The sequence below is a fragment of the Trichosurus vulpecula genome, chromosome 5 (assembly GCF_011100635.1).
Source record: "Trichosurus vulpecula isolate mTriVul1 chromosome 5, mTriVul1.pri, whole genome shotgun sequence".
Taxonomy (NCBI): Eukaryota; Metazoa; Chordata; class Mammalia; order Diprotodontia; family Phalangeridae; genus Trichosurus; species Trichosurus vulpecula.
The window spans coordinates 292,075,789-292,091,131 of NC_050577.1; the positions used below are offsets into that span (position 1 = coordinate 292,075,789).

General features: G+C 41.1%; 1 protein-coding gene across 1 annotated transcript in view; it reads right to left on the minus strand.

Annotated features, from left to right (window-relative positions):
• LARGE1 (LARGE xylosyl- and glucuronyltransferase 1) overlaps positions 1-15,343 on the minus strand; it is a 612,831-nt gene that overhangs the window by 67,630 nt on the left and 529,858 nt on the right. Inside the window, exon 10 of the mRNA XM_036759140.1 lies at positions 768-923. Within this exon, the coding sequence (XP_036615035.1) occupies positions 768-923 (156 nt within the window). The remainder of the gene's footprint in view (positions 1-767; positions 924-15,343) is intronic.

Here is a 15,343-nt window from a genome sequence, read left to right on the forward strand (position 1 = left end):
ATGTGGACTTCAAAAAACTGAGGCTCAAACATACCTCCTACTTTTGGGAGAGAGGTAATGGACTGGAGGTGCAGAATGAAATAGGTTCTGTTAGATAGGGCCATTGTTTTGATTTGTTTTGCTGGAGTATAGATGTGTTAAAAAAAGAAGGGGGCAGCTCAGTGGTGCAGTGGATAGAGTACTGGCTCTGGAGTCTGGAGGACCTGAGTTCAAATCCAGCCTCATACATTTTGTAGTTGTTTGACCCTGGGCAACCCACTTAATCTTGATTGCCCCCCTCCCCAAAAAGGAAGTCTTCTATAGGGTCAGGATGCAATGCAAGTTTGGAGGATACTGTCAGATACGCAAAAAGAACATCAATGAAATAATTAAAAATGCAGAGAAGAGGGAAAAAAGGCAGAAAGAGATGCAAACACATTGAGCAGTTTTGATGTTGCCCTTTTAAATTTAATAACTAATCTGTCTTGTTGCAACTTCTTAGAATCATAAAATGTGGGATCTGGAAGGGACCTCTTCCAATGTACACCTGACCCTCTTCCACATACCTGACAAGGAGTCATTCCACATTTTCTTGAAAACTTCTGAGAAGAGAACCCTGCTTCCTTCCAAGGTAGCTCATTTTACTTTGGGATACAGGCAGTAATTAGGAAGTTTTTTTTTCTTTTTCCTTCGTTTTTTCCCTTAAACATAGAGCCGAGTTCAGTTTTGTCGCAACTTGGTTTCTCAAGTGCTTGGGAAGGAAAACGACCTTTGCCAGCCCCACTTACATTTTCACTGTTGACGTCAGCCTCACTGGGACAGCCAAATAGCTCACGCCTCAGCAGATTCCCATCATACTCCAGAAATGTCAGGTACAGGTTTCGGAAGAACTCGACATGTTTGTTCTTCACACGGAGTTTCTTTGGGGAGTTCCAATGGATCACCTGGCAAGTGGGAAGACCAAAAATTGTCATGTAGGCTGGCTCCTCACAGCCCCCAGCCACTATCTTTGTCCCTTTTCATTGACCAAGGAGCATTTATTGGGTATTTGACACTTTTGTGAATTCTATGAGGGGCAGTGAGGTAGAAGGCATGATTCCTGCTCTCAAAGAAGCTTTCAATCTTGCTAGGGAGACCAGATATAAACTTAATATAAGCCATGATAGAGAGACACAAAGTAGTGTACTGGCCAGAGAGCTGGCCTGAGCTTCAGGAAACCTCAGAACCCAATCCGTTTCTGACACACACACTGATTGTGTAACCCTGGACAAGTTATTTAAACTTTCAATGATCCAGCTGATGAGCTGCAGAGAAAGTGCCTATCTGCAGTGGCTAAGGGAGCTCCTTGTGTGGCACTACCTGCATCAATGAAATTACAGATTCACCAGAAGCGAGGAATTCAGCAGTATAGATTATACAGGCAGCAAAATCTGCAGAGGAAAGCTGGATCCAAAAGGACTTGGAGTCATCTGAAAGAGCTTCATTGAGAAGAAACTGAAATTTGAGTTGTGTTTTTTAGATAGCTAGGACTCCTTGACCCTGACCAAGTGACTTCAACTTTGTCCGCCTCAGTCATTTTATTGAAAAAATGGGGATGTACCCCTCAGCGTTGTGAGAATAAAAGGATATTTGTCAAACACTTTGCAACCTTAAAGTGCAATATAAATGCTAGTTGTTTGTTGCTATTTTTATTATTTGGATAGAAACAATCGCTAAGGGAGAGTGTTCCAGGTGAAGGGGACCTCATGATAGCCTGGCATTAAGACACAGGGATAACTAAAGATGAGGAATCCAGGCAAATAGAGTGAGACATGCTTACAGTCAATGAATCCATTTGACCCAGTCATAAGAGGGGTACAAACATATATTCTAGGTGAGTACATGTCGCATATGTACATATGTAATCCTGTCAAATAACTGGAAACAGCCTAGATGACCAACAAGAAAAGATGTTAACGGCTAACAAAGAAAGGTAGGAAATTAACATAGTCAAACTCTATAATGCAATTAAAGCTAGAAAGTTGGAGGGATACAGAGGAATCTGAAGAGACAAAACAAGGTAAAAAAGGAAGATCTGAAAAAAAGGAATGCATATTAACGATGACCATAGACTAGGGAAAGTGAGTAAGAATGAATAGACAATCCTGTTGAAGTCTTTGAGGGAATGACTGATGAATTACTATGATACATTATGCATTGAAATTAATAATTTCAATGAAAATAGTTAGTGGCAATTAATGGGATAGTGAGAGGCCACCTTGGAGTCAGAAAAACCTTGGGTGAGGTCCTCTCTCTGACACATGAAGGAATGAGTGAAACACACAAACATTGATTAAGCCCTTATTATGTATAAAGCACTCTGCTAAGTGATAGGGCTAGAAATAAAAAAAAGTGGGGATAGTTCCCAGCTCACATTCTAATGAGGGAGATAAGATGCAAACAACTATGTATGATCTGATTCTTAGGTTCTGTTTTTTGTGTTTTTAATGTATAAGATAAAGATGGCAAAGCAGGTTGTCCTATGTGTATAGATTACATATGCCCAAGCATATGAAATAAATAGACTTAATGCAGGATACTGTTTTATCATCAAGGTGATTTTTAATAAAGGCTGTTAAAGCTTGCATCAGAAATGTTAATCATGAAAAACAAGTCCTGTGTTTTCTGGGAAATCACAACTCACTAATTTGCATGGGGAGCCCCAACCCCTACATGCTTTTGGGCAGCTCTGTGGGAGGTATGTTGAGTTCTGGAGGAGAATTTGGGAGAAATGCGCAAGAGAAAGTGCAAGAGCAAGGGGAAACTAAAAGAAGGGAGTTTGAATAAGTAAATTCTTAATCCCATGAGACATCCAGAATCCCAGACTATTAGGGTGAAAGAGAATTCAGGGATCACCCAGTTGAATCCTCTCCTTTTACAGATGGGCAAAGTGTGTCACTGAGAACAGTTATCTTCTGAAGGTCACATAATTAAGCAACTGGCAGAAACCAGGCTCTCTGGCCCGGAATCCAGCACACTCCCCACTGTATCACATTCCCTTCCTCCCTCTAGCCCTTGGCAATCACTTCCCTGCACCGATGTCTAGGTTCATAGATTTAGAATTGGAATAAGCACAGGACCCTAGAAGAACTGGAATCGACCTTGGAGACCATCTAGTCTAACTCTCCCTACTTGACAGGTCAGAAAACTGAGGTCCAGTGGGGTTAAGAAGCCTGCCTAAGACCATGTAAAAGTAGGATCTAAGTGTCGATTCCCTGCCTCCAGAGCCAGGTCCATCAACACTTATGCCTTTCTTTGTATCTTCTCAGGGTAGTACCATGCCAGCACAGAATGCGCTGTTAATATAGTGAGCCTTTGTTAAATGGGTGTTGACCGTCTGACTGATCATAATGATTACAAGTGCAGTTCACATTCCTAAAGATCGCTTGAAATCAACTGCATTTTCCTCACAACAACCATTAGGGAGAGGTACTATAAGTATTATTGTCCCTGGTTTGCCAATGAGGGAACTGAGTCTCTGAGAGATTCAGTGAATTATCACCCAGGATTCTTCTAAGGTTCAGAGCTTAAACCCAGGATCCCTTGGCTGACAGTCCAAAGCTCATTCTACTATAGAAATATTTCTTTGGGTTGCTACAATCCATTATATTACCCCAAATCCCTGACATCAAGAGTTGCAGATAAAATCCCCCAGAATGCAGTCCTAGGAAACAATTTTTCTCTTCAGAATTTGTACCCTTTCATGCAGAGGATGAGAACTCTAGAAGCTGATGCCTCTCCCCTTTTGCCTTTGCTGTTAGGAATTGGAGAGTCAAATTTCAGGGCTCACATGCAGCAGTTCATTCATTCAAAGTACTTGGTGACAACGAATTTCCCTACTTCCATTCATTGGACTTTGTCCTATTTTGTTTGTATGTGTCCTGTTCTGTTCCTATTTTCAATCTGTAAGTCACCACAAGTTGTATCTGGCGGAAATGGGTCAGCAACAGCTGCTGGGCTTGGAATATCACCTGTATAGGGAACTCTCTGGTGAGAAAATTTTCTCTACCAATGCAAGCTGGCACTTTCTGTGCAATTTACAGCCTTGGAGAGTTGGGGAGTGGGACAGGAAGTAACTTTCCCAGGGTCATAGGTTGGAAACAAGACTCGAACCCAGATCTTCCTGGTTTGAGGCTAGCTCTCTAGCCACTACACGCTGCTGCACTGCCACAGGAAGGACATAAATAATAGATAGAGCTTCATTGTCTATTCTCAACATCAAAATCCTTACTGCAGAGAAAGCCTCCAGGGACCCCTGCTCCCAAAACATGCTGCTCATTTTGACCAGTGTTTAATGACAGCTGAGTGGACTGGTGAGGTTTGTCCCTTAAGGGGTCCTGGACACCACAGACATACAATTCAGTGTATGCTTATTACGTGCTGATTGTGTACAAGCCATCATGGGAGATGTGTACATGAGGCCTATTTAATTTTTCTCTTTGTCTCTAAAGCTTGATACACAATAAGTGCTTAAAATGTTTTTAGAATGAATGAACAAATGAAGGAATGAACTCCAATAATGGGGAGGGACTATAGGAGTAATGAAAGGAGAGAAATGGAATCGTGAAAATGGAAAAGTGACTGGTCTTGTCTAGGTAGAATAGAGTCCATAAAGGGCTAATAATTTGAAAAAAAAGGCTGGGAAGGTAGATTAGAAACATTGGCAAAGGCAATCTAATATGTACTGATTACTTCCTTCCCCTCTTCCTCCCCTCCTCCTTCCCTCTCTGTCTCCCTTCTTTATTTCCTTCCTTCTTTCTTCCCTTTTTCCCTCCCTCCCTTCTTCCTTCCCTCCTCCTTTCCTCTTCCTTCCTTCCTCCCTCCCTCCCTTCCTTCTTCTCTTCCTAGTGTATTGGCAGTCAAGATAGGCTCTTAGCACTTATTCAACCAAGTGCCCTTGAAGAGTTTGGCCTTTGTTTCCTTGATGAAATTAGTAGTCTTTGATGACCTCCTTGCCTCAAGGGAAAGCCTAGTTTACACGGGTTTGAGTGACAAGTTTGTGACATCAGAGGATTTTAGACCATGTGGGTTTAAGTCGCATTTTTGTGACAATTTTAAGTCACGGGTCATGTCATGTGTGACTCACCTTTGACTCTGAACAAGATGTACATATTGGCTTTCTTTTTTCAGAGCTCTGAGCCACAGCAGGAGTGGCTTGTGACTCTGAGCCAGCCTTGTCGAGCTCCTGGCTGAACTCAGATGTTGATGGTTCCTTGGTAACTATGAATTGTATTTGGTTTGTTCATAAACGCATGTTTGTAATTTATTTGTATCTGCTCTGAAGTTCAGGGTGCTGGATTTTTCCCCTGAACTAAGTGAATGATATTTGTGTGCTGGATTAAAGTAAGATTGTTAACCCCTTAATGTTGCTTTTCTTAGTAAAGCGGATCTAAAGAACCTGGGCTTCTGTGTGCTGGTTGTTGTTGGTTTCACACAGCCGCAGTAGCTGCTAGCTGAATTGTTGAAACACCTGTTGGGCAGAGTACCACAAAGTAAGTTCTTGATTAGGGCTCAGGAGAAAGAAGACAATGTAATCATTTCTCATCTCTTTGAGGGGAACATGAGAGAGTGTTGGACTTGGAGTCTAGAAGACTTAGGTTCAGATACTGTGTCAGATACTCTTTAGCAGCATGACCTTGTGTAAATATCTTAAACTTTTTGGGTCTCAGTTTTCTCATTTGTAAAATGGGAGTGTATGGGTGGACTGGGATTGTCTGTAAGGTACCCTCCAAATTTAAATCTATGATCCTATGAGCTTCAGGATCAGGGAATGTCATGGTGTTTATTTTGGAAAAGAAATGGGCACTTTACATATAAAGACTTTTGGAAGATTTTCTCTTGTGCCTTCTAAATAGGAGAAGGAACAAAAAAAAAAATCTCCTGGGAGCACTTGCCAGTCAGGGCTCGTCGAGGTTGGGCAGCATCCATTAAAATAATTACACACGGGCACAATGTCACTCACAGACAGCCAGGATCACATCTCTGCTGAAGTGGTGAGTGCTTGCCAAGTGCTGAGGCAGCAGGGGGAGGGGGCTGCTGCAGCCACCTTGCACAACCTTGGCCTCCCCTAACCAAGAGCCACACCTACCCACCAGGAGGGCAGGCCAGCCTGGCAGGTGGGTCTCAGGCTGAAATGCGGGGACGGGGCTAGGCAATGGGTGGATCAGGACTTTGTTCCTGTCCAGAATGTTTCTTGTTTGTGGTGGGGAATTCAAGGGGATAGACTCCAGATTGAAACTTACATTTCATAAGAAGGGATAGAATCAGGGAAAGTAGATCAGAGATGGCTGTAAGAGGAAGCCACAACAGCATTCTTGGCAAATTCAAATGGATTTGCCAAACACTCAGTGGTTAGAGCCCTGCTCTTGGAATCAGGAAGTACTGGGATGAAATCTAGACACTTAATAACTCTTTGACCCAGAGCAAGATACTTTGGCTCACTGTGCCTCAGTTTGCTTGTCTTTAAAATGAAGGGGTTGGACTAGAATGCTCACTAAGATCCCTTCTAGCTTCAAGACCATAATCCTATGGACTCTGGGAGGCAGCTACAATATATGTCATTATATCCCCATTTTACAGGTGAGGAAACTAAAATATAATCAGCAGCTTTTAGAACTTTAAGACATTGATGAGGACCTAGTAAAGAGATGACCTTTAATGTTGTAAACTAAAACTAAATAAATTAATTAATAAAAAAGAGGTGACCTTTACAACTGTCACTGGCCTTAATACTAAGAACAGAATAGGTTTGCAAAGCATTTCCCACAAATATAGCCATAATTTGCAATGAAAGGACCTTAGAGACCACTGAGTCATTCCTCCTTCCCTTATTGTGGAAGAAACTGAGATGTAGAGATTGAAAGTGACAAGAAGATGGGGGCATAGATTTTAGAGCTGAAAGGGATCTTGGATATTATTTAATCCAGCCCTCTCTTTTGACAGGTGAGAAAGCTGAGGCCAGAGATCCTAAATGACTGCCCAAGGTCATGCCACTAGTCAGTATCAGACCCAGGGTTTTAACCCTGGTCCTCTCACTCAAGATCCAAAGCCCTTTACCTACACAAGATAAAGTGCTTTGCAAACCTTAAAGTCCTACACAAATGTCAGTTGGTATTACTGTTGTTATTATTTCATACGAAAATGCCTATATAACTCAAAATGGAGAAGATGGGTAGAAGTATCTTCATAAGGAGTTTCCTATACCCAGGAAACAACAGTCCCAGTACAAATAAATAAATCAATAATGAATTAATGAATGAAAAAATAAACAAATAAAATAGCAAGGAAAACAACAGCAAATATGCCTAGTAATCTTGCTCTGAGTCCCATTAATGTGCATGTCATATTTTGCCTCCTATAACAACATAAGCTCCTTTCCACTTCATCTCTAATTCGCCCTTCCAGCCTAATTGTCCACAATTTTCCTTAGGACATTAGACTGTGCATCTGAACTTAACGAACTTGTTTCCTGAATATGACACTCTATTCTCTCTCAATGTCCTCATGCCTAGAATGCACTTCATCCTCATATCCACCTCTTAGAATGTTGTAGTGGGAATCTCTACTTAGAATGTAATGGTGAGGATGACTGCTGAGGTCCCCTCCGGCTTTCAGATTTGGTGATTTTGTTTCTTTCGAGGTTCATCATGCATGCCACCTCTTACAGGAAGCCCTTAATAAACCTCATAGTTATGTGTGCTCTCTCCCCTTCCTCCTCAAATTATCATGCACAAATTTATCTGTTGATGTGCCATATTTCCACAGTAGATTGCAAATACCTTGAAGACAGAGACCTTTTTGATGTTTCTCTTTCTGTACCCAGCACCTAGAATGGTGGCAGCTGGGGCCATCTCCATTCATCCTGATCTATATCTTGCCACCAACCCTTGCCTGGTCACCTTTGCTTGCTGCCCTGAGGCTATCTTTGACTCTCCCCACCCCCCGACCAACTCCATCGAATTGGTTAGGAAATATCGCTCGTTCCAGCTCTGTCAGTCTACCTTCCTCTGCGTTATCACTGCCAAGATTCCATTTCTGGTGCTCTAGAACTAGCTGCCTAGATTACTGCAGTAGCCTCCTAACTGGTATTCCTGCATCCATTCCCTCCACTCCAATCAATCCTTCATTTACTAGCACCTTAAAATCTCTCCCAGATCAGATCTATAGTCATGCTTCTTCTCTGTTGAAAAAATCTTCAGGAGTTCCACATCGCCAACCAGAGGGCAAATGTTTAACTCCTCTGTTTCGGTATTCAACGTTCCCTGGGGGCCATCCCCAGGCATCCTGATCTATATCTGAGCACCGGACCCAGATGGCTCAGGAGGAGGGAGGGAGGTCAGTAATTTTGCACAGCCCTCCTTCACTTAAATCCAATTCACTTGCCAATCATGGCATCACCTTCCTGACGTCCATGGTCCTCTTCGAGAATGAAGGACAAACAACAATCTAGAATGGTGCCTGGCATGCAGTAAGTGCTTAATAAATATTGAGACAACACCATTCCAAATGTTCATGTGGATGATTCGTGCCTGACCTTCGGTAAAAAGCCTTCTGAGCTTGTATTGGTCTGATCAGCGAGAGCTGGACATGTTGTACCTTGATTCCAATATAGTGATGTCATTTTGGTCCTCTTCAAGAACAAAGGATAACAACCAACCAACCAACCAATAAATATTGCTGAATTGGATTTACTCTAAGCTCCTGACCTCTCATCTTAGGAGTTCTCATTTAATGAAACATATTTCCCCAAGCAATCAGTGTGAAGAGCCTTGCAGTAGGTACTGGCCAATGGAGAGATGCCAGACAGAACTTCTACATTCCTCCCTCAGGCTCTGTTTTTCAACCTGATCAAGGTATCCTTAGACTGTCCTGGTCCATATCACAGGACTGTCTAAATTGAGGTCATTCTGATCACACAAACCTGAGAATGAGAGCCCTACTTTCCTAATTAGTAGGTCAAGCTCTTTGCTTTTACTCTCCCTTGGAGGAGGGAAGGTACACAACCAGAAGTGAAATAATCAGATATGGGCATGGTGTCCTGCACCACGCTAAGAACTGAAGGCAAGAAGTGAATTAAATCTTAAGCTATAGTCTTGGAGTTCCACAGCACCTAAGAATGCTGAAAGGCTTTCTGTATTCTGTAGGAGTGAGATGCCATCTAGTAGATGGCAGCAGTTCTGAGCACCACATTCTAGGAGACATGCTGATAATCACTGCCATTGTGACCTTGACCAAGCGAATTTATCTCCCCAAACCTCAGTTTCCTCATCTGTAAATGAAAGCTTTAGTCTAGCTATCCTTTAAGGTTCCTAAGCTGGCTTTTAGTCAATGATACACAAAGTAGTGGGGTTGGACTGAATTTTTAAAAATATGTATTTTGGTAACTGCATTTCAATATAATGGGTTTCTTTCTAATCCTATGTGCTTTATGCATTTGTCAACACTTTTCTAAAAAGGAGGTCATAGGTTTCACAGGACTGCCAAAGTGGTCCATGATGCAAAAAAAGAACTCTTGTCCTAGACACTTACTCATTCCAACAAGTTCTCCATCCTGGGACAGCTAAGTTGATGGGGAGCATGGATTGGTACCACATCTCCATGAAAAGACCATGCCTAGTAGAGGAAACTTGAGATGGCTTGTTATGGAGGAGAAGGACCCAGGCATCTCAATATGTAACAAAATATGTGAAAAGCTTAGCAGGAACAGGGTATGCTCAATTTGAGGATGGTAACTCTTAAGGACTACTCTTCAACTCCATCGCTTTGCTGGTTACGGCTTGAAGATAATACACCCAAGGTTTGGAAATCCCCAAGCTCCATTGACTAATGTCTGACTGCAGCCTCTTTCCTATGCCTACCCTCTCTTCATTTATCCCTGCCTAGCCTCCACTTCATAATCCAATTGCTCTTGGCCTCTGGTGTCTCATTTTAGATCTTGAGTCTTCTCCCCTATTACTTAAGCACATTATAATGAAGACCTGAAATGCAATATGGCTTAGTGGATAGAGAGCTGGCCTTGGAATCAGGAAGGCCTAGGTTTAAACCCAGTCTCTGACACATCTTATCTGTGTGATATTGGGCAAGGCTTTTAACCAATCTCTCAGTGACTTAGACTCTTCCTTAAGTCTATAAGTTGCAGAGAAGGTGCCAACCTACATTGGTTGAGGGAGTTCCTCACCAAGGGTTCTCAACACTGATGATATCACACACTTATTAAAAATAAATAAATGAATGAACAGAGAAGCAGACTAAATAGAGGCTTACTATTTTAGATATTATTAGCCTGTCTGGTTCTTTATGAAAACCTCCTCACAATATTTGCATCAGCAACCTTACAGAGTTGCTGTGAAGAAAGCACTTTGTTGACCTTCAAAATGATATAGGTAAATTAGGATGAGCGTATGGACTCCAACTCCAGTGGGCACATTTATACTATCGTCAGACATCAATTTAGATATGGAAGGCACCTTAGTGGACACAGATTTTACTGGAAGATGAAAAAACAGAAAGGTTAAATGATTTTCCCAGGGTCACACAGCTAGTAAATGTCTGGGGCAGGATCTGAATAGAGGTGCTCCTAACTCCAATTCCATTTCTGTAAGTCTACCACTTACTAGCTATGTGACATTGGGCAAATCACTTGTGACAGTTAGGCAGCACAATGAATATAGAGTGCTGGGCTTGGGAATAGGAAGACCTGAATGGTCTTTGTCACAGTGTGGAGGTCACTTAACCTCTCAGGCTCAGATTCTTCAGCTGTAAGATGATAGGGTTGGACTCAGTGGCTTCTAAGGTGTCTTTTGTCTCTGAATCTCTGATCCCATGGTTCCGATGTACTATGCCAACCTTTGTCTTGAAGGTTATACGGCCTCTCTGGAAGGAGCCTTTGGAGAGTAGAGGATATGGTCTTCTCAAGCTAATGAGAATCCTGGACCTCTAAGATATGATTTGATTGGACCTGAGAGGTCTGCCTGGCCTTGCTGTATGCACAGACTTTGAGTCTGCCTAAAACGAGCCAGGGAAAGTTGAATGGAATTGATTAGTGTCTAGGAAAGTTAAATATTATCCAGCATGACAGGATATCATGTGATGTTAATGTAATTAAAAAGGAGGGAGGAAAAAAAGAAAAACTCTTTAACTTCATCAAGGACACTGGAGGGTGGGAGGGAAAGCCTTTTACATTTAGGAATGAGGCCTAATAACAAGAGTGAAGGCTGGCTGAGTGGAAGCTTGGGCCTATTCTGAAGCATCCTGGGTACCTGTTCTTGTCCAGCAATGTTGGTTACAGTGCTGAGGTGCTGGAGGGACAGGCTCTAAGTAAAAGCCAATGAGCCAAGATAGGCCAGTCTTCTTCAAGTCACTAAGATTCAGGGATTATTAGGGAAATAGACAACCTAACATCAGGCAACAGTAATGAAGTGATTCCAGGTAAGCCATGGGTTCTGTTTTCAGCCACTCAGATGTTTTCTTGTTTTTGTGAACCAGTTGTTGGGAAGGCTAAGATAATCATCATTTTCCCTGTGAAGAAGCATGGGATAGCAGATTGAACTCTAGATTTAGAGTCAAAGAAGATCTGCATTCAAATCCTACCTCAGATATTTAATAACTATATGAGTCCAGGTCAGTTAACTTCTCTGGATCTCATATTCCTTACCTTTAAAATGAGGATGTTAGCCTCAAAAGTCCCTTCCACCTTTAAATGTATCTTCCTGAGTCTATGATCCTTCTCATTTCTCTTTCAAGAATGGTTCAGAAATATTTGATGGCTTCATGTCTCATAATGAAGGGGTCCAAAGTTTTGCCATGTCTCTTGTTTTGCCTGACCTTGTGTCCTCTCCAACACTCTACCCTCTCCCACCCCCATCCTGAAGCGGCTCTCTGACAACTGCATTTTTTTTTAAATTTAGTAATCTTATTTTCCTCATAGAGTCCCATGCCATGGGTCTCTAAAAGAAGACTTAAGGCTGGGGTGAAAATATACTCCAAAGTTTCTCTTCTTCTGAAGGGAAAATCACATCAGGAGGGCTGGCAGGATTTCAAGGATACAGCTGTGACAACACAACTCATAGTGATTCTGATGGGAAGGAAATGAAGGAAGAGTCCAAAGGAAAACAGTCAATGTGTCTGTACCAGGAGCTCCCTGACAACCTCATATTCTTTAAAGTGCAAGTATGAGAGGTAGAAATGTGGGAAGGTAACAGGGAATTAATAGAAAAAGAGTAACATAATGCCATATGGAAAGGATATAATGCTAAGGTTTTTAATTAACAATCCAATATGCCAATACCCCATTGGATTTGTGATTTCATTAATGGGGATATTACCTCTATGATTCAGACCTCAACCCATCCATGCTAGCCTACTCTGTTTCCCCAGTTTCCTTTAAGACTCATCTCAAATCCCTCTTTATGCAGGAATCATTTCTCATCACCCCACCAATCCCTATGTTCTAGTGCCTTCCACTCCAAGATGAATTTCCATCCAATCTGTATACATGTTGCATATTCCTCGCTATTTTCATGTTTGTTTCTAAGATTAGAATGGAAGCTCCTTGAGGGAAGGAACTATTTTTGGTAGTTCTTTGCATCCCCCAATACTTATCATAGTTCCTGGAACAAAGTAAGCATTTAAAAACTCTTGATGACCAATTTGTTATGACTCTTACTCACGTGTTACCATCAATTGGCAACGGGTCTGACATGCTAGGAGTGGGGGTTGGAGGGCTTCTCTGCATTCACCTGACATTGTGAGTCATTCCAATAGAATATTCCAGCTCTCCATTGATTATCTGTTTCTCTTTCCATATGACCTGCTTATCTTTTTGGATCATATGTTACCTTGAAGACACTTCTTCCTCCATTTCTTCCTCGCCATTAATTGTTGCCAATGTGTTGCAGCCTTCTTATCCCCATTGTGAACTTTTCTGTTCCTCTCTTGGTGATCCTGACCTTTAATTTTTTGGAGACTATAGTATTGCATGTTTTGTAGTAATACAACATCACCAGAATAAAACCCTGATGAATAAAAATTGTGTATTTTAGGCAAAATGTTGGGATCATCAAAGGAACTTCATAATTTCTGAAATGTGATACAATCATTTCTCTCATTGCTGTTCAATTCCAGGAAGAGGTCTTGCCCTTTGCATCCATTCATCTATCTCTCTCGCTACCCATCCATCATTCTATCCATCCACTCATCTCACTTCCTATCTTTCTACCTATTTATCTATTTTATTTTTCTATCCATCCTTTATAGTCTATATTTCCATTAATCACCTCTAACATCTCTGTTTATTATCTATACGAACATTCATGTATCTCTTTTTATCCATGCCTTTCTCTATTCAAATCTCTCATATCCTTCCATCTCAATATAGGCCGAGCTATAGGCATCTATGTAGATAAATAGATATTGATGAATAAACTTTCATAGGTTATCCATTTAACTGCAAACCAAAATCTGAACAATAGATGAGTCCTTTATCCGTTTGATTTTACTTGTATGGATAGTTAGTCAAAACTCTTTTAAGTGGTCATAGATATCATTGCAAAGTTCTAGGGTCTGGTTGAAATCAGCAGAATCATCGAGAAAGAAGAACATTGGGCAGACTTCATCACCAGTATAGGTAACACCTTGAGCTTGGGCTTGGGCTTGGGCTTGGACTCAATATTGTATCTCCTTTGTGACAGTGATTAAGCCCTTTGGCGAGCATGTCTCCCTGTTTTATGTGCTGCTTACCATTAGAGATCAGAGGATCATTGAACAAGGCCATCTCATTCATATCTTTAAAGTAATCGTGTATAATTTTGGCATAGGCAAGTTTTTAAACTAGCATTTTAGTCTATTGCAACAAATGCATTTTAAAGTTAATAAACAGAAAGTAAAGTGTGATGTGAAATTCTCTTCACAAATCTGTGATGACTAAGATGGGGCCTGATGTGGAATATGCTTACTAAAACTTACCCGCTTCCTTCTAATAGCTGCATTAAGAATTCCCTTGATGTAGATGTAGTTTATTCTACAAATTCTACAAAAAAAAATCTTATTCTAAGAAAAATGGCACACAGATGGGGAAAGTAGGCACATGTGTTGGTAGTTACTGATATTTGTTCAGTCACTTTGTTTTGATGGGTCCTCGGGTAATAATATGATTTGAGATGATTTCCACACCTTTGGTATCTTGCCTCCTTTAGATACCTTGAAAACTGGTCCTTTATCATCTCCAAGACTACATTGCTTCAAGAGTAGTACTCTGTGTACACTTAGTATGGACCCGCTGCTTTTTCCATCTTTTTTTTTCAAATGGCTGTTTTAAGAAGCACATCTGGAATTATCATGTTGGAGTTCAAATGGGGTGATTTCAACGTCCTTGATGGTGGAAAGATTTTATGGCTTTTCTAGATCCCTTCCATCTTTTATCTGTCTGTTGCCCTACTTCCAGTTTTATCCTCAAATGCCCACTGGATGTTGATGCTGAGTTGGGTCTCTAAGCTTTCCCTTTCCTTTTCCTTCTACTATTTCTGTTTCATGGGGTGATACTTCTCACCTTCTTCCTCCATTCATCTCTATAGGATTTAAGCAACCCTTTTAACAACACCAGCCTAAACTGCTGTTGCCCTTGGCAGCTCTATCTGTTTGGCAAGTAGATTCTGTTGACTAAGGATGTTTCAAGGTCCTTATGGCCCCTTCACTGAGGCCATTGATTTATAGCATTCTTTTAATCAATGTCAATATCGTTTTCATTTAATTTCAAAATTTTTTGACATTGTTTTTAGGGGAAAGGGATGAAGGGAGGAAAAGAGACTGACTAGACCTGATGTTTCACTGGTATAGAGAGTTCTTGCAGAAGAAAACTCACCTCCTATCAGCACTTACTCTCTTAGAGAGTTGGTTTAGGCATGGAGGGGTTATGAGGATTGCCAAAGCCCATGTAGCCAGTGTGTATCAGAGTCAGGGCATGAACTCATTGCTTGCGAATTCTGAGGCCAGCTTTCTATCCCATGAGCCACTCCTCCCTTTTTTGCAGTCAACAACTTGCTTAAAAGTCAGGTTGGAGTCGTTTTGATGCATATAACATGATTTTTTTCATTTTCTTCTATTTTTATGTTAATTTGGAACTTTAATAACTTAGTGGTCTGACTATACATTAGCAGTTAATTCAGAAATGAGTCCCACAAGGGTAATGTGTCCATTTAATCAGCTAAAATGGAATTCATATTATTTTAGGGGAATATTGTTTTGTATTTGCCCATCTAGTGCCTCTTAATTATTTTTACATAAAGAAAATATCCATGATGTATAGGCATAAGGCATCTGTGTCATCTGA